The sequence below is a fragment of the Pocillopora damicornis genome, chromosome 12 (genome assembly GCF_964200805.1).
Source record: "Pocillopora damicornis chromosome 12, jaPocDami1.2, whole genome shotgun sequence".
NCBI lineage: Eukaryota > Metazoa > Cnidaria > Anthozoa > Scleractinia > Pocilloporidae > Pocillopora > Pocillopora damicornis.
In genome coordinates this window covers 9,084,703-9,109,532 of record NC_142681.1, presented here as the reverse complement: position 1 = coordinate 9,109,532, position 24,830 = coordinate 9,084,703, and the positions used below count along the sequence as shown (strand labels likewise).

Here is a 24,830-nt window from a genome sequence, read left to right as displayed (position 1 = left end):
TCTCTCCCAAAAGATTGTACCATAGAGAAAGTACTGAAAACCCGAAGCCTGTAAAGTTTGAAGTCCAGTTACAAACTTCTGGTGAAACACAGCTTCTTCTTCCTCTCTGTCAGAAAACGACGATACCATGGCAAGGAGTCCATAATCCAGAACCTGACAATAACTCTCCAATAAATCATCAATACTTCTATGGTGAGCCACTTTCCTCAACCTTAGACTTTGATTATACATCTCCTTACGCACAGTTAGGCCAAACTCTGAAATGAAATTGTGCATATTCAGCAAAGATAACTTGGGGGGTGTTTCACAAAGGGGAAGTTCACACTGCTTTTCCTTGAACAAAACCATCTGGCCACCAAAAATGGATTTAACTACCAATTGCTCTCCACATTCTTTCTCCACCTTGAACATTCCTCCAGGACGCACCTCTTTGATGACCCCCAGAACATTCAAGGGCTGAAAGGGATCATGCTTTGAAAAATGCAATCCTTCTGAACGTGGATTTTGGAAGAGAACTTTGTCTCCCACCTTAAATTCCCGCTCTTTAGCCCTCTTAAGAGCCCGTTTGTGATTCTTTTGAATGGTGTGTTCTGTTGCTTCAAGCACATCCACCATCTTAGATTTGTATTCTTCACTCAAGTTGAAGAGGTATTTCGTGATGCTCTCTACCTGGAATTCTGCCTCTGAATCCACTGATTGAAGTGGGATGTTGTTGTGACTGTGAGAAGGTGGAGAATGTGAATTTCCTTGCACTATCTTCTTAACAGCTGCTGACAGCTGCTTAGCTGAAACACCCAATGCGGACAATAATATGGTCTCAGAAGAAATTTGCAGGATGGCCTCTGTTATCTCTTCTAATTTAGATTTATTCATGGAAGTGCTTTCCCCATGTCTCTCAAGTTCAATGAAATCTTCTGATGAAAATTCATAATCCTAAAGGCAACCATCTTCAATACTTTCTGTCCACATACTATCATCTGGGATGATGTAGTCCACCAAGCAGGAAGGCTCACGGTTCTTATATATTCCAAAAGGCACATCATTAATTGTGCTGTGCCACTTGCAATTCAAAAGGTCTGCAATAGCAGAGAGTAGTAAAGGCCAGACATTGGCCTGAAGATCTCTAGGCAACTGTTGTAAAAACCTTGCAAGTAACCTTTTGACTTGCTTGTTGAGATTTTCTATCTGGCCTTGAGACTGTGGGTGGTGTGGCCTACCATGAACCATGCAAACTTCAAATTCTTTGCAAAGTTTTTGCACTACCTCTCCAATGAATTCACCACCATTATCTGACTGAATTACAGTAGGTGACCCTTCCTTGATGAACAAGGCCTTCAGAACGGCATACACTTCTTCTGCAGACTTTGTTTTTAACGGGAACAGCCAACAAAACTTTGAGAAACAGCACTTGACTGTTAGAATGTAACGGTAGCTCCAACAATTATTCTGCATAAAACTACGGTGCTTCTTTGGGGCCATGTCAATAAGGTCACACTGTAGTCTGGAATGGGGGCGAAAAGATCTAATGGGGACAGGAGGGGGAAGCACTCGCATTGGCAAGGGGTTGTTGACCTGACATGTTGAGCATCGAGCCAAGAAGGCCCTAATAAGGTTGAAAATACCCTTAAATACATATTTTTGATTGAATAGCCTACTCAAGGCATTCACCCCTCCAGGGAGGCAAGTATCCTCTCCAAGGACACCTTTAATGTAGTGTAAACTGCTTAATACACCATCTACAGCCTCTCTGTAGAGAAGTTGCTTTGTAGTCTTAAGCTCTCCTTGAACATAACTGTTGACCAAAACAACAAGGATGCCATTTTTGTCACGGACAATCTTACCTTCTTGGTCAAGTTTTAGTGTGTAGACTGGTCTTTTCAGGCTACGTCGTTCAAAAAATCGTCTTTTATACTGATTAAAGAAAGCATTTAAGTTTTCATTCTTCTCTGAAGAAATACCATCTTTTGGGAAAGATGTATATCCTGGAGTACAATACAAAACTGTATCTGCCAGTTTTTCATAAAAATATTTCTGGCATCCATTGAAGCTACAATCTGCTAAATAAAATATAGTATTTGTGAATAAGTAATAGTTATAGAAGATTGCTACCTTTAACATACATTTATTGATTACCCCTTTACACCCTAACATCATTATGCATATTCTCCTTACTGTTCTCTATACATTTCCTGAAGCCCTGACAAAGAGAGTTTTTATAAAAATCAAGAGATTTATAAATTGTTGGTCATTTCCTTTATTCTCATGAACTCAATGTTTGATTCAGGGGAGATATTGTAAGGAGAAATTAGAAGCTGGTCACTTTTAGGGGTTAAAGGGTTAAGATTTTTTCTTCCATAACGGGTAAAACAGATCCTATTTAATGGTTCTGAGATGACCTTTCTACAAGTAACTGGAATTGAGGCAATGGAAGATATTACTGCATGCTCAGTATATTGTTGCACAAAAGTATTTAAAAGTTTCCTGTTTCTGAATTTCAGTAGTGGATAACTGTTGTATCCCAGCACTGTTATTTTCCAGCCCCTCTCAGCTGTTCTCAGTTTCTCAGCAGGAGTTAACTATTGTATTCCAGCACTGTTAATTTCCAGCCCCACACAGCTGTTCTCAGTTTATCAGCAGGATTTACTGTTGTATTCCAGCACTGTTAATTTCCAGCTTCACACAGCTGTTCTGAGATTACTAGCAAGGAACAAATATTCTTTTCCAGTCCTTACTTGTATTTTCAGTTGCATACTATTCTTCCCACATTTCTTAATAAATGAACCTATATTTAGTGGACACTTCTATATCACAGACACTGGAGAAGGTTCTCAGAGAAGTTACCTTTGATACTTTTATAACTATAAAAGTAATAGCTTTCACTGCAATTTAAAGTGATTTAATTTTTGAAATACAGTTAACTTCTCCACTAACCCCACAACACCTGTGCAAAGCATGTCAATTAAAAATAACAAATATAGAGAGTTGCAAATTACTTTCAATACTTTATAGTGCAAGCAATGTATTCCCTACCATCATTTTTCAGTGTTTTCTTTCCATTTACAGACTCAAGTGGCTGTAATGAAAAAAACAAATTCAAACAATTTTACCTCACTTCTTAAAGCAAGAAGTCACAAGACTAAACAACAAGTGTAGAAACTTAGACATACTTAGGCTAAAACTCTGATTCAAAAATAAAAAAATGACCCCCCTGCAAAAAAAAATTGTACCACTGTCTTTGATACCATCCTGTCACTCTCCTACTTTTTTTTCACTTTTCTTTACTTCTAATTTGTAAACACATATAATGCTTCTTCTCAATGGGAAGTGTCTTCAAGAAAACCCAAATAACGAAACAGTATTGGCAAGAAAGATAGCCAAATGAACAGTAGTATCGAATTAGAGCTTAGAGCAATTAAACAACATGAATGGCTGCTACACCCCATTCTTTTTTCCCAGGTCTACATGAACTAGATTTTGAGCACAGAATGCAATACCTCACCAAACATCTGCTATGATGACTCACTTAAAAGTGTGCATGATTATCACCTCTTGCTGAGATAGCACACTTCACTTCAATGTTTTTATTACTACACATATGGGGGCTTTGGTAAGATTGTGGAAAGGAGGGACGACGTTTGAGCAGCTGGGAGGGACCAAAATGACAGTGTGACAGCCATTTATTCCCACTTGGATGGCAAAGTCTGGGGAACCTTCCCCTGGAAATTTAAAAGTTCAGATGTCCAAAAGGGTCCATTTTAGGCCACTATTTCCCAAGTTGGCTAAAAATTATAGCTGCTACGAGGGTGAGTATTGACACAGAATTAATGAATAGAGTATCTTTTATGTAACTAACTATATAAACATTATACATAGCAATGTTGTCTCTGTGATGATGTCTGTGTGGTCTTGTTTGATTTTTACTTTTGCCTTGCTCAAAAAATGAGATTGTGCTGAGGACGACATTAGATTTTGGGGTACAGTGCTGTGATTTCTAACACAGTATCTTTAATGCAATTACTGATGGCAAAGGAGCTAATCAGTACTTCAATGATAAATGTAGAGCATGGCAATTAATGAAACGATCAATGTCTAATCATGAACTAGCTCTTTGTCAGTGACAAGTTCACAAAATTAATATTGGTGAAGGTTACTTCATACAACAATTACTGTAAACCACCATACCAAAAAACATGGTGACTGGTACATTCAACCAGAACTCTTTGTGCAAGAAAATACAGGAACCAATCATAAAAACAAGCAGTAAAGGTCTGAAAAATTTAAACCTTGCATACATAATGTTGTTGTTTTGTGAAATATTGCTTTCTACAAGTGCCTTAGCCTAAGAGTAATAGTAAAATGCACAGGTGCCATATTTGTCTGTGAGTGGATTGAATCTATTGGGTGAACACCAGAAAAAATAGTAATATTGATACAAATAGGCTGAGGGTTTAGTATAGGTATGCTGTGGTTTAGTTTTATCCTTAGTTTAATTCTTTTACTTTTAATAGAGGCCAAATTGATAGTGACACATCATCTCATCATAACTTAGGCTAGGAGCTAAATTTTATCTTTCTTTACACAAAATGCATTTTTCATTCATATCATTAACAAAACCAAAGGAAAATGATGTTTATACCAAGGACAAAAATTAAGCACAACATATACCTTTTTATAACTAGTGCATAATTCGCCAAGAAAATGTTTAGAATAGAGCTTACCACCTCATCAGCACTTTTGTTTTCTTTGCTTTGCTGCTGGTTCTCATCCATGCCTGTATGAATGATATTTAGTAAGGGTGAAAGGATTGGTATTTTCTTAGCAAAGATAGTTGCAGAGAGTTTCTCCACTAATATACAGATCGCCAAATGCTCACAATGAATGCCAACAAGACCAAGTTCTTGCTAACACATGTAGGAGCAATAATTGCTAATAGTAGGCAATAGTCTGTATTGAATTAAGTATTCATTTCTGCATGAATTAGTGTTTATTTCATTTTAATGTTTGTGAAATATAGCTGAAAAAGTATGGATAATGTGGTAACATATAACATACATATTGTTATCATATTCCTTATAATTTGGTACAGGGGACTTTACTCTAAATTGATCAAAATAAAGAAAGTGGCATATGTCAGCCACTGATTTAAATAGCAAAGCACCAATTATTAAGTGAAGAGTAATTTTGCTGCAATTCTGTCCCTTCTGGGTGAGCAAAGAGCATGATTTAATATATTGTAACCCAACTGTTACTTGTTGGAGAGCATTGGGAGACAGCACCCTATCCTTTATGAAAGAGACCAGATCTTCATCATACGAGTTAGCAGTTTGTGAGTTAACCTCCCAGGATATGTGATATTTGACATCAACCATACCAGAGGTTGAATTTTTGCGTAGTCCCATACATTTACAATGAATACATGTCTTCCACTGTATCCATAATAGCCATCATTGTAGGCACAATGAGATGGAGAAAATCACACATTTTTGGGCATTGAAACACCGAGATCTGCCCTGTTTTTCAATTATGTAACATCTAGTTTTACATGTCCCACGCAAAATATAAAAATCAGCCCTCGACACTGAAGGATTCAATGAATCCAAGTTAGTAGTTACTCGCACGCTTCGCCATGCTGTCACATGAAATCTACAGTATTAAGCCCAAAACTTGAACGTGATCTTTGAAGAATGGTTGTAATATTTGAATTTAACAAAATACTAGCATAAAATGCAACCGAAACCTTACCTTCCTTTAGTAGTTCCGACAAAAAAGCACAACTTCGATCACCAGCGCACTCCAAACCAATAAGGGAAGCTACGAGGCAATGTCAAATTCTCGTCTTCCTAACCTTTCCAACGTATCGAAGAAAATTTCACTGATACTTCGCGCTTAAAAACGCAACAAGAATATTAATCTTTCAACAATCCGAAGTGTCCCAAAAGGCATCAAGGATAAGCCCATGAAACAAGAATAGCCCATGAAATTCTCAACCTTCGAGCGCGGAAAACTTAACGATAGTCTCACAATTTTGCATTGCATCCCTCCCCTAGTTGGGAAGTGACACGCAGAAGACACGTTCACAACGCACTTTGATTGGAAGAAATAAAACCGCATTCTATTGGTTATTAGGTGTGAGGACATAACTACAACGGAAGACACAACTGCGACGCTACAATCGTTGACATAACAAAATCTATGTGGGTTATGAATAAAGATCTGAAGATTGAATATCTAAATTACATCTCAGGCTGAATATTTCAGTAAAGTTAACCCTTTGCGTACCAAGTGGCCATATATGGCCACTTAAATACAGACCCCATTCGGGCGGCCTGAAAAGAGCACTTTGAGGGGCTGGAAACTAATACTACATTTCAATGTAAATTACATAAAGTCGTTAATTAGTTTTTTCGAGGATTTCTTCCATCGAGCTTGTTTTTGGGCGAATTTTGAGGCTTTTTGTGATTTGGACGTTTTGAACGGGGAGATTTAAAAATGGCGGCTCTTGAAGGTGATGCTGAACTACATTTCGACGATCAAAACAATGTTGAAATTCAATTTATCGACGAAGAAGACTTGCCTTTAGCGAATTTCATCGAGCATCGAGCCTCTGATGAGGAATTTTACTCTGGTGCATCGGAATCAAGCTCTGACGATTCTAGCGAAGAGTTGGAAGAGGAAGATCACACTGACAACGAAGTGGAATTGGATGAGGAAGATTGGTCTAGAGAAATTGGACGCAGAGTAGATATTGAGTTTAGTGAAGAACCTGAAATAAATGTCACTACAAGAAATCTGAAATCGTGTTTGGATTTTTTGGAGCTGTTTTTCACACAAGAGGTATGGCAGTTGTTAGTTAGTCAGACTAATTTATATGCAGAACAGAAGAGAGGGCCAACAGAAAGCTCTGTTTGGTATCCAGTCACAGAAAGTGAAATGAAGGCCTGGATTAGTCTGTACCTAAATATGGGGCTGGTTACTAAATTTTACTTATTTTCTAGACCAGGTGTTATTGACCTCTACAACACCTATATGGGTGGTGTAGATGTGTCTGACCAGCGAACTGTCGCATATGCCAGACTTATGAAGGGGTCAGTCTGGTATTACAAAGTGTTTTTTTATTTGATAGAGGTGTGTGTATCAAATGCACACATTCTCCACACCAAATCCCAGAATCATTCCAGTCTAAGAGCACTGCAGTTCAGAAAGGAGCTGGTCAGCACATTAGTTCAAGGCAAGTGCTTTCGAAGAGACACGGGATTTGTGGAAACTCCTGTTGCTATCCCTGACATAAGATTCAACCGGGATCATTTCCATTACCTTGTGAGCAATGAAACAAGACTAACTTGCAAGGTCCATATCCAGAAAGTGAAAACAATATACAGCTGTGCAATTTGTGGTGTTAGAATGTGCCCTGAGCCTTGTTTTCAAAGGTACCACACGTTGCGAGACTTTTACTATGATGATGAAAGTCGAAATGGTCCCCGTCGGCTAAAAGAAGGAAGAGGGAGGCCATATCAAAGAGGAAGAAGAAGATCATTAAGAAATTAACTCTTGGTTAATGTGAGAGCATAGTTTTGTGCAAGTGTGGTACATAACTATTGGCTATATAACCGATAAAGAAACTGTTTGCATCTTTTGAATATTTCTTATTTCATTTATATTTTACTCAATTTTTACTTTATGAAAGGCAATTATTAATCTGTCTTAAATTCTCTAAAAGGAGGGTTATTGCCCTAATTAATATTTCTTACCTTTTGAAATTGTGTTAAAAGGTGATTAGAATTTCAAGTAAGAAACCAAAAGTTGGAATTGTTTGTTTAGAGCTGGTGATTTCAAAGTTCCTTTAGAAACTTGCATAATTATGCAAATTATGCTTATTGTGACGTCACAATTTTGACATGTGTCAATTTCTATAATTGTTGTGAAAGTAAATTTTTAATGCACTTCCCAAATATATATAGTTTTATAGGGTTTTGTTGTAAAGAGCAGGCTTGACAAGCATTCTTGTATAATGTACTCATTTTTGTGACAAATAAATACCACCCCCCTTGGTATACAAAGGGTTAAATGAAATGTTAATCAACACATTTGTGATATTTCTAAACCGGGATATAATTTAGATATGCAGTTTTCAGAGCTTTATTTCATAGATTTTGTTTGTCTCATGTTGTTAATTGGTACTTTTTGTTATTCGCATCACTTGTCTGCTTGATATTATGTTGATATCGAAAGGAGAAATTCTGTCTTGGTCACTCGTAATTAATCAGTAAACGCTGCATAAAGACATCAATGAGTTATCACACACTCATTGATTTCGCATTGATGTCGATGATTATTTGTTAGCTGCACATAGTAAAAAGGTACATCAATCCCAAAATAAAGTAACAGGTATAAATGTATATAAGGAGATAAACACCTTTCAAGCTAATTTTATATTTTAAGAACACAACAACTAAAAATTCCACAAGTTCACTGACATGTTAATTGAATACTCAGCAAAGAGAATGTGGAGGCAACAAGCCCTCCTCCATGTCCTTGTTTGTCTATCTTCTATCTTACTCAACCTTTATTTACTACAAATCATGTTGGGCCCCTTATCTAACCCTTGTAATATTCCTAAACAATTTGTGCAAAAGACACCCTACTTCTTAGCTTTTTAAAGATCATTTCCATAAACAGCTACCTTGATACATTTCATAAAATTTGCCGCTGTTTGCTCATTCCATGTCCTTGCTGTGAAAAAAATTAAGTCATGAAGTAGTCACCAAATTGAAGATCGCCATCAGTGCGGAACTGGTCTAGACACCCCGTGTGTCCAGGCCTGGAACATTTGATCCAGACACCCGATTTGTACAGGGCATCCCCATTTGCGTTTCCTACAACTGCCCAATGCTCTACATGATGATACATGTTGGGTCCATATCGATTACGAGAGGAAAGTCCTGGATTGCGCGTGGCAGTAACCCACTGACCAGCAAACATCACTTTAGTTGGCTGCTGACCATCAGCTACAAGCATCTCGGACTCAAGTCTAGGTCTACCGTAAAAGTCAACACCCCAGCCATTTCCATAGATTACAAAAATGCCGGATGTCTTTCGTCCATCTGTGCAGCATTCAGTTCCTTTTCTATCATCAAATTTATAGCCTGCTGCTTCGAATCTTGGACGAAGCTTTTGAATTGCTGTGTAGTTCTCCGAAAGAAAATAGATGTCAGCATCGCGCTCCCATGGCAAAACCTTTTTGAATTTAACAGCTCCTAAAACAGAAGCAAACGAAATTTAAGTAATAGGAGATGATGCCATGGAAAATGATGTCAATTTTGTTCAACCACCATGATGGTGGTGGTCATGAGCATAACAATGATGTCTCCTTGACCTCCTTCATTTCATTGCATGATGTTTGTTTCACATCAATTTATTTTTATTTAGCTTGATAATTGATATTACACAACAGCCTTAAAACAACAGCTACTCACACTCAAAGAAATTTCCTTTCTTTGCAACAAAAAGGTATTTCTACACTATACCGGTACACAAAATTATCGAATATGTGGGAGTGACCAAGGTCAAAATTATCTTCTTCTGAATTTTTTTGTCTGTTCCATTCTGAAGACAAACCTGTTTGAATCCCAAAAGGGGGGAAACAGACTCAATTTGAACTGCACCTCCCTATTACAAAATAGGCACAAGAGTACATTACCTAATAGAGTTCCTGCATTAAGTTGACAGTAAATCCCAGCATTTTCACATTCCTTCATGATAAACTTGACTATGTCAGCAAGATTCTCCAAGTCACAAGGAGGAACAGCGAGTCCTGTGGCTGGTATACCACAGGACGATTTACTATCACGGGCATGCCCTCCTCTTCGGCACCCATACCAACGCACTTGCCCATTAGACTCCACCCATTTCTTCACATCCCATTTCTGGGCCAAGGCATCATATTTTTCATCTGGAACTTCTCGCTCATATATATCGAACATGACATCCGGACAGCTGGCAACAACTTTCTCTGGATGTTTGAGTTTTAATCGCCAGAATATGTCTTGAAAGGCACCGAAATGTAATCTGGAAAACAAGAAATAGTAGTCGAATTATTGAGCTTATCAAACCAGATTGACAGTTTTCATTAACGGTCCACAAAATAGCAGAGGGTGGAGGTAGAAGTCAAATACACCATGAAAACTTTCTGTAAGCATTTTTAAGAAGACTCCTTAGAATTCTACTCTAAGGTGGTACACCATCTTAAAATGAAGCTACCCAAAAAATTTTGACCACCTTCCATCCCTGTGAACAAAAACAACCAGTGAATATGAAAGTGATCTTCGCAGTAATGAACACTACTTGAGCAGTAGTGAAAGTAAGGCATGAAAAAAGTGAGGCCTGTACAGGATTTGAACCCATCATCTCTGCGATACCGGTGCAGTGCTCTACCAACTGAGCTAACAAGCCAACTGGGAACTAGTCATTATGTTGGTTCCAAATAAACCCATGAAGTGATGAGTAAATGACTGTGAAGATATGAAAATCATACATGTGAACTGCGAATGAAAACGATTTGTTAGTTCAGTTGGAAGAGTAGGTTCAAATCCCGTAAAATCCTGAATTTTTCTCAGGTTTTGTTTTCACTACCACTCAAGTAGTGTTCACTACTGCGAAGACCACTTTCATTTTCACGTCTTTATCTGTAGTTCACATATATGATTTTCATATATTCACAGTAATTAAAAAACAACCAAACAACTCAGGAAGCACCCTTTCTGACCCAAAACTGTTCTCCTTTCCGTTTCTCCTCTTCTCCCAATAAAACTTAAATCTTTATACTGCATCGTAGTTTATACTTACTTTTCATCGATTCCAAGATCCTGGAGTTCTTTGGTTTTTGCCACAAATGGACCAAGCAGTACATCACATCTTATACAATCATTAAACGAGTAGTGATAGCCGTCTTCAAAATATGCAGTCCAATTTCTGAATTGCACTTGACGACAGCTATTGTCCCACTCTCCCCGTTGATTCTTTTGGCTTCCTCCTGCAATCATGACATTCCTGTTCTCACTTAGTACCCGTACAAGGCGTTCAAGATTAACATCATCCGTGAAGTAAGTGATATCCGGTGCAAACAATGTATAGGGTGTGGCCACCATCTTGAGTAACTTGGACCATGTTTCTCCATGTGTAAGGTCATCAAATGCCATGAACGTTGGATTTAAACCTTCGTCTCTTAGCCTCTTGAACTTTAATGTTTTGTTTGACACAAATATTACAGGAACGCTTGGATAATGTGTGGCAATTCCTTCAAACACTTTTCTCAACTTTTCAGGTGATAGTTCATTTGGTGATGTCATAATCATAGTCACAAGTTCATCAATTGGAACAAAGTCTGTGCAATTTTCTCCCTCGAAACCTTTCCTATAAAAAAATGGGAATCCATAATTAGAATCCTTTCCCATAAATTTCTCGGGACAAACCTCTCTCTTCTTAACATAAGTTTCTGATGAGGAATCGCTGGAAACGGTGTCCTTTTGCAGTGGTTGTCCATCCACAGATTTTATTAGTTGCTTTAAAAGCTCAATATTTCGTTCAACTTTGTAGAACTGCAATGGAAAATGTACCAAGCTGCGTTGTGTCTCGGAAAGGTCTCTTGCTAGACGTCTTAAATCACTAGCCAGTGCTTGTGAACGACTCCTAGTTGTAATGTGAAGATACGATGAGAAAAAGTTCACTAAGGTGAGGGTTATGATGACAACTGCCACAAAGACCCGCAGTTTTCTCATGGCGCTGGCAATTAAAATGTTGATGCACAAGACTGTTTTTTTGTGGGCTTTGTCGTGGCCTGTATTACACGTTCAAATTCTGTTAAAAAGGAAAGAAAGCGCACTCAATTGTTGGGACATCTCACAGTGCTGGGCGGGATTGGATTTAGTCTCAATCAATGGAATTCGTGCGACAACTGTTGGACTGAAGGCTTTTCAAGGTCCTGGTGCAGACTATACAGACCATGTAGACCGTGCAGATCGTGCAGAGCGATCTTTGTTCTCTGGAGAATTTCGACTGTTACAGCTCACGAGACACTGACACTAGTATTATGTGGTTTTTCAGCCTAAGAAAAAATACGTTTTCCCACCTATAAATTTTATTTACGTCTCGGTGGACGTTAAACGGAAGTCAAAAAACTTTGCTGGAATTGGTTTTTGACTGGATGATAAGCAAAAATAAACAACAAACGAATGCCTTCTTGAATGCCGCAACATTGCTGGTGCATGATGCGTTGCGTGCCTTGTTTTTTCTCCAGAACTGTGAGTCAACCAGTACAACTCAAGTCTGAACCAGATTAAAGCACTTCTTTTCGCTTCTACAGTGTAAAACAAAACTGAAGGCTTCTATTGCGACTCGAAATATAAGAAAAAACCTTGAATCACTTTCCGGCCAAACATTCTGCAAGTTTGGGAGAGTCACTGATGTTTGTCAAATACAAACTTCAAATACTGTAGACAACCTTAATCTAGGAAAAGCGTTTTGCCTCCTTCTTGATTAAATAATACACTTACGAACTAAAGAGGAGCTGAGGGGAAGTGCACTTATAATTTGTTGTTTATTCTCCATCTGATGGTAATTTATCGTAGCCGACGTCGACCTTTCAAACGCATCAAATTATTTCGTCATAACCCAAGTTCTAAACAGCGATAAATGCAAACCAACAGTACCACTTTTTGTTCTACATTTTCGATTTCTGGTAAAATGAAAAAAAATACTCATGAAACCCCAGGTCACGTCTGCTGTTCACTTGGAAATTTTCCCATTAATTTTCATTTCACACACACTCAGTACATGCATTGCGATAGAATCGGAGACTAGGTTGGACACAACTGACATGCCCAGTTCCTTACTAGCTATCAATCAGTTTTCTACTCCGATTCGAAAAGCTTATCTCCTAGTTAGTTCGATTTTAACTTGCAGCACTTTCTTTACTGTAAAGCTTTTTGGGCTGTCTCTTGAAGACCCAGGTAATCATTTGCTTTGTTCACACAACCCATTCCTTACCTCTAACTCAGAGTCACAGACCACACAAATTACATTTGCAATAAATCTTGCCGCGTGACCAATCTTTATGTGCTCGAGAAACTTAAGCCCGCGATTTGCTAGGTAACGTAAGCTCGAAATAACCTCGTAAAATTTCGTCAACTCATAGGGTGTCCAAAAATTGGAAACAGTTCAAACGTTACCAAAAGAGTAAGAAAAAGGTGTATACACATTAATCATATATAAATCACAGTTTAAGAAAAAAAGGCAGACAAAAACTTGCAGTCTGCACGGTCTGCACGGTCTGCACGGTCTGCACGGTCTGCATGGTCTACATGGTCTGCACAGTCTGCAGTCTGCAGTCTGCGTTTTATCATGACCGCTGCGCCGGTCACAAAATAGGTACTTCAGATGGGCGTTGTGCGCATGCCCACTATGTTACGTCTGGAAAAGGAGCGCAAAGGAAAGGAAGAGGCTCAGAAGCATCTTACTCCACAAAAAGAGGAAGCACTAAAAATGGTGCCTAGAAACAAATGTTTGCTAAAGAAAGGAGAAAAGCAAAAGCAGAGCGAAACAGAGAGAAAGCACAGAGAAACAGCTGTAAAGGCAAGAAACAGTTCAGCAAGACGACATGGAAGTTGGAGAAGCAACTCTGAAGGATGCAAGTGAAAAATTTCAGGGTGCTTTAAAGAATATAGCGTCCAGTGCAAGTTTTACAGATCCATAACACATCACAACTTCTCCTCTCTATCTTAACTACTTGTGCTGTAATGCTGAAAACTCACGCCAAGAGTCGCACTTCAACCAATGATATCGCATAAACACCCTCCGTAATGAATTAAACAAGACTCGCAAATTAAATCAAAGTTTTTCTCAATAAAAGTGAACAAGCCTCCAAAAAATGCATTTGGAGGGGTGCTTTGGCACAATCACGTGAAAATGAGTATAATTCTCACCAGTCATAACACAAATAACGATAAGAAGTATGTGAGGCGATTTGGCACAATCGCGTAAAAATGAGCATAATTTTCACCAGTCACAACCCAAATTATGTTCTTGACATGTCTCAGCGTGCCTCTTAATTTTTTCTTGTTAATTCTTATCTTTTTAAGTATTTTATTTAAAATGATATCAACTGAATCTTAATCAAGACAAAGGATAAGTTCTACAATCAATTTTTGTTTTCCATGGCTGATATTTGTCATTCCTTCTGATCTTGAGCATTTGTTGTATCTTGCTTGTCTCTTTTTTTGTCAATAATAGTGTCAAAGTACAATTGTGAGCGTTTTTCATCGCCTTTTATTGTTATTTCTTGTCTTAGTTAGCCATTCTTTCTTTCAGTTCTTTTTCATTTTCTATTTTTAAATTGTTTTACATTGTTTCCGACCTTTTTACGAGTTTTTAATGGATTGTAACGAACGTTTAAGAGCTTTTTGCCGTATTTCTGAGCGTATTCTTCAGTGTGAGAACCTTCAACATTTTCAAGACTCTTTTTATTGCATGATGGAGTGAAATAATTAATTCGATTGATGGATTCCTGTTTTTGTCTTTGAAAATGTGGTTAATTTTGTTTGACAAGTGCCATTTGAATCGTGTTTCAATGTATTCAAAAGTTTTTGTTTTGGAGCACATCTCTTATATTGTTTGAGATTCCAAATAGTTGTAATGGATCTGGCTATCTCCCTCAACAGGCAAGTGCTTTCATTGTATTCAAGAGTTTTTGTTTCGGAACACATCCCTTGCACTGTTTGGGGTTCCAAGTAGTTGTAATGGATCTGACCATCTCCCTCAACAGGCAAGTGCTTGCAATGTATTCAATGTATTCCTTTTTGTTTTGTTTTTTATCAATATCATAGTTTGGAATCTTCATAATATATGAGTACGTTAAAAATAACAGTCATTTTCTACAAATCTTTTGGAATAACTGTCAATAGACACCTAGTTATGTTATCTTAATATATGTGGACATAAACACACTAAGAAAGAATGCTGAAAGGCGTATTAAAGCTGATTCTCTGAGACAAGATATCAAAAGAAATCAAGAACTATCGTAATGGAAGATAAGTGATGTAATATGAAAACAGAGAATCGCTTAAACCAGTCATAGACTCACACAAGGAGGTGCAATGACTTGCAACCAAGAAATGAGGTTTGGCAGATACTCGATAAGTTGTTGAACTTGTCAGTGATAACTAACACATAAACATGACGCATACATCAAGCAACATTTCATGTAAGCTAATGATATATGAATATACCAATATTTTTTAATTCAGTAAATGGTGTAAGAAACTTTAAAAGCCATGATTTCACTATCACTTTCACCCCACAATTGACGCTCGACAAAAACAAAAATTATTATCTTGCCGTCGACTCTGTCAACATGAGTACATACATTGAAATACAGTCATTACATTGGAACTACTCAGGCAACCGTGATATTACTCAATGGGAACTTTTCATATGGTGATATCAGCGGCTTCGTACAACAGTCACTTGAATCAAACAAGCATTTAAAAGCAGACATTGAGGTGAAAATGGTTCCATCGTCGGTTAGAGTATTGAGAACTCTTGAAACAAATTATAAAGTGGATTTGCAAACTGGAGAATTTGCAGATCGATAACTGACAAAAAAGTTGACCTGGATAACTTGCTTACCCAGACTTTAAAATCAAGATTACAAGTAACAGATTACGACAATAACCATGACGTCGTGAATAAAAATATGTGGACTCAAAAACCTTCTCTCTCGATCTATCAAAAGGTCACGATATGAAAGGAATCAAAATTTCTAATCTCGCTGACCCAGTAAATATAACAGGCGGTTCAATCAAACGGTATATTGATACAAAAACGAACAATTTTTTTGAGAATTGCTGGTTCCAAAGCAATGACTGGCAATCTCAATATGAATAGAAGGAGTATCATAAGTCTCAAAGAGCCTCAATCACACGAAAGCACTTATACTGCTAACATTAATTATGTCAATAAAACGATCTCTGATAATGCGAACGTCAGACCAATTATAAGAAGTACGTCAGATTACGTCAGATTAAATCATTCCATATCAAGTTACGATGATGCTAACATGTTTCAATATCTCATTGATAAACCTTCCTCTGAATTCAGTGATGAAGATGATATAAAGGGTGTTCAGGTTACTAATAAAGATTTTCATAAAGTCAAAACAGAGACATATGGGATGAAACTTCATCTTGATCCAAGCAAAGGGTTTTATAGCAGTCGTGTAGGTCCAAATATGTATCAACTACAAACTAGCGAATATACTGTTCTTTTTTAACTTTACTTTCCTTCAGCATCAATCGACCATTCAACAGTCCAAATATCAGCTACCAGCAGTATTGAGACAGTTTCGAGAACATTAACTAAAACGTTTAATGATCACAGCCGAAGTATAATTCATCTTCGTAAATACAATAACGTGACTCTCAATTAACTAATGATTGACACGGTTTTAAAAAATATAGATGGCATCAGTTCCACACAAGAAGCTACAAGACTTGCAAGTATTTGTTGTTGTTTATGGTGTTAAAGGGACAAAGTTTATGAACTACAAAATGGCACTCTTGATTTTCAAACTCCCGTGAGGATGACAAAAGAGCTGACAGTAGTTGATGCTGTCAATGATTACAATTCAATTCAATACAACTAAGAGATACCATTGGAGTCTTAGATGGACTCCCTTACAGTGGTATTCTAGTCAAGAAACTTCAATTTTAGATATCATATATATATATGAAAAGAGCTAAAATGATTTTCGATTTTAATCATATAGACGGAAACATTGATAAAAATCAATTAATTGAAATAGAATCCCTACACCAATTTTATCATGAAAAACTTTGGCTATTCAGGAGAGCATACAAATATTTCAAACGATTGAATTTAGTGTGTAATTTGTCGTCAGTATCTGTTGTTTGTGGGACGATAGCAAGAGGTGTGACACTTTATTACACCCATTTTGAAATCACTGGTGGTCCCTGTAATCTGATTGGCTCTAATTGGTGCGATTTACTCACGAATCGCACCATTTTTTGCTTTAAATCGCATCATTTTCCCAGCCAATGAGGAGGCTACACTGAAAACAAAACAACCAATCAGATTTCAAGGCTTGTTTAAAGTGACCAATGTAATTACAGGCAAATGAAAGACAAAGAGTATCATGTAGCAAATTTTGCAACCTTTGTTTCCAAAACTCTTGTTTTTTCCCCCCAAAAATGGATAAATTTAATTTTAAACTAGCTCAGTAGTGCATCAATAAAATATTTGAACTGACCAAGTCCTGAACTTGGGCGATTTCAAAATGGATGTAATAAAGTGGTAATTGAACCTTGTGCTGTGCAATTTTGGTCCGAAATCATACTTTCAAATCGAACTCGTGCTGTGCGCTCGTTCGATTTTGAAATCACACGCATGATTTCAGCCCAAATTGCACTCCACTCAGTTCAATTACATTATAAATTCAATCGTATTAAGAACGATATCTGAAGACTTACCGTGAAATAAAAAGTTATAAGAAAAAAATCGAGCCATGTCGTTTTGCTTACACATCATATAAAAAAAATATTGGTTGATTTGCCATCATTTATACGGCGATCAGGATTCAGCTATGGGTTCCTGATGATATCGTCATCGATATGTGTCCTTTAGTTGACAAATGAGATAAGGAGTATTCACAAAAATTTATCTCCAAATAATTGTTTTGATATCATCCCCAATTTGTGTTTGAATCCCATTCCAATATTGCTAATGTTCTTTTTGATTTATAAATTGGTATGCTTTTGCAATTTAATCGTTCTGAAATTTGTTTTAAAATGAAATTAATATTGATCATTCTCTTTTGATTAACGTTGATCTGAGGTAGCACACTCTCAATCTTTTCAAAACTCTCTAATATCCTATATTTATCATTCGTAGATAGTTGTATATTATATCTTTTGTATTTATCAAAGAGTGTGTTTTGAACGTGATACTTTCGATGATAAAGGGACTTTTGGATTATCCTGTGTCTATCATCATAAAAATCAACAAATTCGTCAACAGTGTCATATCTATCAACCTGACCGCAATATACACATACATATTTTCCATTATCGTTTTCAAGTTTCATATTTTACAACATTTTTCACTTATCACAGTATGTTTTTGAAGTTGTTCACACAAAACGGACACATAATTTCGTCTAATGCGTTATGAATTTCAAAATTACAATTCATTATTTTATAACATTATAGGAAATTTTTTATACCGACAAACTTTACTGGTAATCCATATCCTAAAAAAATAGCAATCTGATGTCTCATTCCCTCGGGGAAGTCCCTGTTGTATTACATCATCAACTTCCCGTTTTTCTGAGAACGTCATGCCATGAAAAAATGAAAAGGCACCCTGAGACATGTGGAAAACATATTTTGAGTGACGATTACAGAAAAATGATGGCAGAAAAAACATCTTCTCACACTTCTATTTGGGTTGTGACTGGTGACAATTATGCTCATTTTTAGGCGATTGTGCCAAATTGAAATACAGCCTCACATACTTCTTGTCATTATTTGCGTTGTGACTGGTGAGAATTGTGCTCATTTTCACGCGATTGTGTCAAAGCACCCCCACCAAATGCATTTTTCGAGACTTGTTCACTTCTTGTTTCGAATATTTTTTTATTTAATCAGCGAGTCTACCCCCTAATATGCGTTTTTTTGTGTTTTGACTCTTGTTCACTATTGCTTGGAAAAAATGGCGTGTGTTTTCAGCATTAAAGTACCAGTAGTATATTATAAATATATGTTATTTGCCGGTTGGGAGGTCCGTATGGTGAAAAACTGTGACCGAGGTCTTGAAAATACTGCCCGAGGCCGTAGACCTCGGTCACAATTTTTCACCATACGGACCTCCCAGCCGGCAAATAACATATTTATTGTTTTTAAACTTGACGAAATTCTTTCCGAAAGAACCCGAATGATTTATGGACGTAAATAAGGCAAGATCTTCCATAAACTGAACAATTTTTGAGTGGGTAAATGGTAGTTAAAATAGAGGTGATGCAAATTTAAGAGAGATGCCTCAGCGAAACATTTTCATTTCCGTAACGATAAAGGTGATTTAAAAGGCTTCCAAACAAACTTTGAAACATTATTTTTACAAGTATCTGTCACAATCTGACACCTGTCAATTAGAGAGCGCGCAAGAAAAAAAAAGCGTAGGAACATTTGAAAACAAACAGAACTGGTTTGGCAAGGACTGTCACGACAATGTTTTCTTCAAAATTAGTTAATGATCTAACGGAAAGTATTATTCACTCTCATCGACCATTCATTCATGTACAAAGATTTACCTCTGTTCATTAAGTAAACGGCGAGGAATGTAAATTGTGAGTAAATTCAATTTTTTTATTTTGAAGTTGTGAGAGTTTGCTCGTTTGTTTGCTGTAATGGCGTGTTTAACTCTGATCTTTCCTTCACAAAAACTAAATTCGAACGGCACACTCCAACGAGACACAAGGGAATGTAATGCGGCCTTTTCTCAAAAAATTCCTTCAATTTCTGTTGCGCAATTTAAGGTACAAATGTCCAAATTGAACGGAATTGGAAAGACTCACCAGGAGCGTATATTTGTTGTAGAACTTAAATTAAAACTTCGCTCGCTCTTTCACTATGAACAAATTGCTCGAGAAAATTCAGATATTAAATGAATGAAAGTTCCATCGTTCACTATAACTGTAACCAAATACCTCACGTTTCAACTTTCTGGGTACTTTTTGTGAACGATTAAAATTAATTGCAGACGGTTTTTAGGCCGCTTGTCAACCAACGTAATGACACTATTGTTTATACAAATTCATTCTGAAACCAATATTTTTCTGTCAACCAAAGTGATTTGATATAGAGAAAAGAGAGGATTCATAAGTTATTTATCGGCTTGAGGTAGTGACCGACGTGTTTGCTTGACATGTCTCGTATTAAAAGTAGTTCTGTAAGAGTTTCAGGGAACACTTCGAGGCGACCAGCTTTAACCGCCGTTTGTCTGTTTGCTCACAGACAGCCTGGGCTTCAGCAGTGGAATGACCCCATCTTGCGAAATAAGAGTCATAGCGAAACTACGAGAGTTTGTATGGGAATATTTGCATATGTAAGTAAAAATACAGTCAAATTTTCAATAAAAATCTTTACCCTAATTCCCCAGTGCATCGCTTGTTAACTGACTGTTTACGAAGTTGAAAAAAAAACCATTTTAGCGAGTTATCCTTTCATAGGTTTCCATTCCATTCATACTCCATTTTCGAACGCCCGCTTCAAGAAGCAAAAAATCCAAGCTCAAATTGACCGAGCGGCCTTAAATCCAACGCAGAATCCAAGCACATATACTGTAGTTTCATTTCAATTCTGCGTTAGTACTCTATAATGTAATTAGCAAGTAATAGTCGCATTTTACGAACATCTAACGGGCGTATTTTACGAACATTTACCGGTCGCATTTTATGAACATAAACAGTCGCGTTTTACGAACATTTAACGGTCGCATTTTACGAAAATTTATGGTAAAATGAAATAGCTCTGTTACATAGCGCCTTCGGCCCAGATTCTGATATTGATCCGTAAGTACTCTGACATTATGTAAGTTTGCATGTATCTTGAAAAGGTTTTGAAGTTAGGTTCAGATATTTTCCAAGGAGGCATTTTCATGAGCCATAATCTAAGGTGGACGGTAAACGACTGGGTCACCAAAACGGATATTGTTGGCGTGTAATTATATAAAGATTTTGTAATAAAACTTCACTGCCTTTCGTGATTGAAGAAGCTGAAAGTTGCCGAATTTACCAGAGTCGCTACGGTAGCCGAAAAAAACTCTTTCGTGCGGTCATAAAATTTTCGAGTGACTTTCATTTTCACACATGTATGTGCAACAACTCTTAACTCGTGTCAACCGGATCTAAGTAAGCGCTGAGATCTCTTATAACAGGGTACAAATAGGGTGGTGAAATATAAAATAACGTGCTTAGTCGAAGGAAAATGCCTCGTGATTATTTGAACCTAGCAACAATTGTAATTCCTATCGAAATAGCTAGACGGCCGTTTACAGCTTCGAGATCAATTCGCTTCGGTCGAAGTGATCGTAGGAAAGACAGATAGACATCCTATAGTTTGAGACTAAAACTAGAAAAGTTTACCGTTCAAGTTAAAACATCACTATTCTTACCTCAGAAAATTTCGCCGGAAAATAATCCTCTCTCGAACATTTAACCAGGAAGTTCACCGTTGCATCCATCCATCCAACCCGCGCATGCTTTTTAACTCGTGAATTGCGCGCATGCGCAAGAGCGAGTTATAGGTACGATGTGGGGAATGGCATTCGCTCGCTCGCTCGCTCGCTCGCTCGATTGGTCGATTCCTGTAAACTTTTTTTAGATTTTAGGCTTTTGAGAGCATTTGATAGTTTTTGGCGAGCAATAAAAAGACGAAATGGTGACCTTTGTTGCTAAGAATAGTGGTGGGGTGAAAAAGAAGCCAATTATAATCTTTAAAGAGTTTTTTTTTTACGTTTTAGTTTCAACAAGCGGCGCCAGCGACTGGCAGGCATGCAAGGATTCACACTGAAATAACAGAACAACCTTCATTTTTCATAAAATTGTAATTTACAATCCTTGAACTTGAAAACAATCCGAAGATTCATTGAAAATATCACTTACTGCGAAGTGCTCGGAGTTCACAGATGTTCAAAAGCTTTTTCTGTTATAGCGTGAGATTGAGGACAAAATTGATCATTACGTTTCGTCGCGTGTGTTTTTCCTGTGTGAAGCAACGAAAGATGCCGGCGACTGACGAAATAACAAGTTAACACGAAAATCAAATAACACCTAAACAAACAGTTTTAGCTACCGATTTTCAGTGAATTTTAAAAGAACAATTTTCTTTTAAGTTTCAAGATAATTTGAAGATTCAACATTCATACAACGTACTAAAATGCGAAAGTTACACACCACAAAATTGGTAAATAGGCCTGAAATGAAATTCTATCTTGTTATTGATTACACGTTGCCTAGCACGTGACTTAAATCTACCCAGGCGGAGATCCAAAATGACGGTGGCAGGCTTAGCTTAGTCATATCACTCAAAACTCGTTCCCGTTTGTCTCTTTTGATAAAGAGGGAATCGTTAATGTTTTCATTAAGACAGAATTGCCTTGATTTTCTAATTTACAACGAAAGACAGTAAATCTCACTTTTCACCCACATTTACTTCCAACCTTTTCTCTTAAACCAGAAACAAAAATGATAGACGTTTAAAACACATGACATCATCCACCTTGTCAAATGTAATAGCATGATCATTTCAATGGTAATGCCTTCTTATCCCAACGTTACTTTGTTTCTTTGCTACATTAGCGAACACTGAACTACTGCTCGTACTCTAGATATGACAATCAACCACAAAATTCCCTAACCCAGATAACATTAAACATAATCTAAAAAATCATGTGTCAATTCACGAGTTTGCTCACAGAGCACTTTGATTTTCTTAGCCACGTGTGCTCCTCTTAATCAACTGTCATTCTACTGCTCGCCCCAATCCCTTGAGAAATACCTCTACCATTTAAGGTTTCTTCAAACCTTCGCGGGTGGACCCTCGCGGGTGCCTTTTAGAGTGCGCGCGCTGTTTTACGGGTAACTAACATAAACTATAAATCAATGGAAATGTTATTGAATGGAAAATTCGATGAAATTATTATCTATTGTGATTTTTATTTTGAGAAGGAAGCCGATAAATTTAAGATAAACGAGACTTATCATATGTTGAAGTTTGATGGTAATTCTGATATCCTATGATAAAATCCTATTTCGTCTTCATTCGGTACAAAAGGATGCCATGAGAAGCTTGGACGCTATCGACATTGCTGATCTTAGCCGTATGCAGGACGGGTGTCAGATAAGAACTTCGTAATGGGCCTTGCTCACCATAGAGTCTCTGTGGGTCAGTGGTAGAGCATCGGAATATCGGAGCGTGGAATCCGAAGATCTGAGGTTCGATTCCTCATTAGGACTCAGAATTTGTTCTTTGTCTCACGCACGAGACAAACGAAAAACCTCTTTCTCTATTTCTTTATCGAGCTCAAAACTACTTACCATCTTTCTTATTCTATTTACAAAACTGTAATTGCACCACGAAAAGGTCGAGTGTGTTCAGGATATTCCTTTAAACCTGAACAACACAGAGACAGACTGGGTTCCTTAAGGTATGATCAGGGTTCATCAGGAGAAACCCTAATTAACTGTCTCTGGTGAATTTTGAGATTTTCATTGCTTTTGTTTACCCCCTTTCACAAAATGAACTTTATAGAAGGAGTTTTTGTCACAAGACCTGCCAGGGGATTGGGTTGGTGGCATGACGCGCTTAAATAAGGTGCAAAAACTGTGAATTTCTTCGGAGGCCGAAAACTCGTATTTTTACGCGAGTTATCTCCTGGTACATTTGTTGGATTTTCATGAAAATTGGCCAGAATGTTCTTCAGATATTAGTTGTGGTCAGGCCCTGGGCCGGATGACTTTGACCTTTACGGAAATGCTGTGGTCAGGCCCTGGGCACGACGACTTTGATCTTTTCGGATGTACCGTTGCACTTATGTCCTCTCATTGCAGATATGTCCTCTGACGTAATGTGATAGAGTGGCCAATCATATCCTGTGATCTATCGAGCGACACGCGGCTTGGGACTGGTTAAGAGACTCCGTTGTAGTTATGTCTTCAAGCAAAAGTACTTATTCGAGGGGGTCGGGATAAGTGGAAAATTTGACCAGTATTTTCCGGTAACTGATCTCAGGAAAACATGCTGTTCGCATGATCACTGCGAACCGGATCATTGGCCTCTCACATTATTTTCTTTGAAGTTCTATCGTTCCTTCGTTGGCGCCGTGTGATCGCATCGTTGTTATAGCCTAAACGTGGAAGAATAACTCGCTACGTAAATAACAAAGCGACTTTCGACCAAAAGATGCGTTATTGTTCACGCTTTATTTGCAGTCTTGCTTTATTTACTGTCTTCATTGTTCGACTTGCGACTCCATTGACAACATTTTACACACAAGCTAAGACAAAAGCACAATGTGGCGTCATATCACAATTGTTTTATTTTGTTTAATAGCTGAAGATCATAGATTATGGTTCGTCGGCATGAAATTATATATTTTTGACGCTTCGCTGATCTGCTGGAGGTGAGATCGACTGAGAGGTCAAAGTTGTGATAATTTGTCTGCGTCGCGTCACGAAGTCTTCCTTGAATCACAGAAGTTTGGCCTTTGGTTGTTTATTTTAAATATTGTAGGTTTTTGCTGTATCGCACTAAGCCCTCCGTAAAAATTTGAAGTAGTAGATTGTGATGTGATTTTATTGCGGTCCCGCTGATTTTAGCTGTTCTTTTTTTAGTACTGTTTCTAGATCATTGTTGGATTTATTGCACGTTTGGGTGGATTTGTCATAATTTACCCCGTTTATGACAAATTCACACAATGATCCAATCGAAAATCGGGGTAAAGTTGGCTATGGCAAGTCAGTAGGATATATTCCACCTAAAGAATGAATTTCACAGAATTTACCCCGTTTTTCTAGAATTCGCTGATCAAATGGAAAATCTGAGTAAAGATGGCATATGGGAACTTAGCGTGTTGGCCACTTGCGGATGAATTCGTAGAATTTATCCCGTTTTTCTAGAATTCGTTGAAAAAAAATGGAAAATCGGGTTAAAGATTGGATATGGTAACTTGGGATCCTTTTTATTTGGAGGATGAATTCTCAGATT

The 24,830-nt window shown here is 37.5% G+C and overlaps 2 protein-coding genes across 3 annotated transcripts; one reads left to right on the top strand and one right to left on the bottom strand.

The window, feature by feature from the left end:
* The first annotated feature begins 6,264 nt into the window (after positions 1 to 6,264).
* LOC149036377 (uncharacterized) lies at positions 6,265 to 8,080 on the top strand. 2 transcript variants are annotated; one of them, XM_089189099.1, is made up of 2 exons: positions 6,265 to 6,834; positions 7,124 to 7,237. In XM_089189099.1, exons 1-2 carry the CDS (start codon positions 6,490 to 6,492, stop codon positions 7,181 to 7,183), a joined length of 405 nt encoding a protein of 134 aa, XP_089045225.1. In that variant the 5' UTR covers positions 6,265 to 6,489; the 3' UTR covers positions 7,184 to 7,237. The 2 variants fall into 2 exon arrangements, with proteins under 2 accessions (XP_089045225.1, XP_089045224.1); XM_089189098.1 differs by having other exon boundaries at positions 6,265 to 8,080.
* A 334-nt stretch (positions 8,081 to 8,414) lies between these two features.
* Positions 8,415 to 21,330, bottom strand: LOC149036376 (uncharacterized). The gene is made up of 4 exons (XM_089189097.1): positions 21,238 to 21,330; positions 10,843 to 11,853; positions 9,698 to 10,065; positions 8,415 to 9,254 (listed from the first exon to the last, which is right to left on the bottom strand). Exons 2-4 carry the CDS (start codon positions 11,772 to 11,774, stop codon positions 8,743 to 8,745), a joined length of 1,812 nt encoding a protein of 603 aa, XP_089045223.1. The 5' UTR covers positions 11,775 to 11,853; positions 21,238 to 21,330; the 3' UTR covers positions 8,415 to 8,742.
* Positions 21,331 to 24,830: the final 3,500 nt, after the last annotated feature.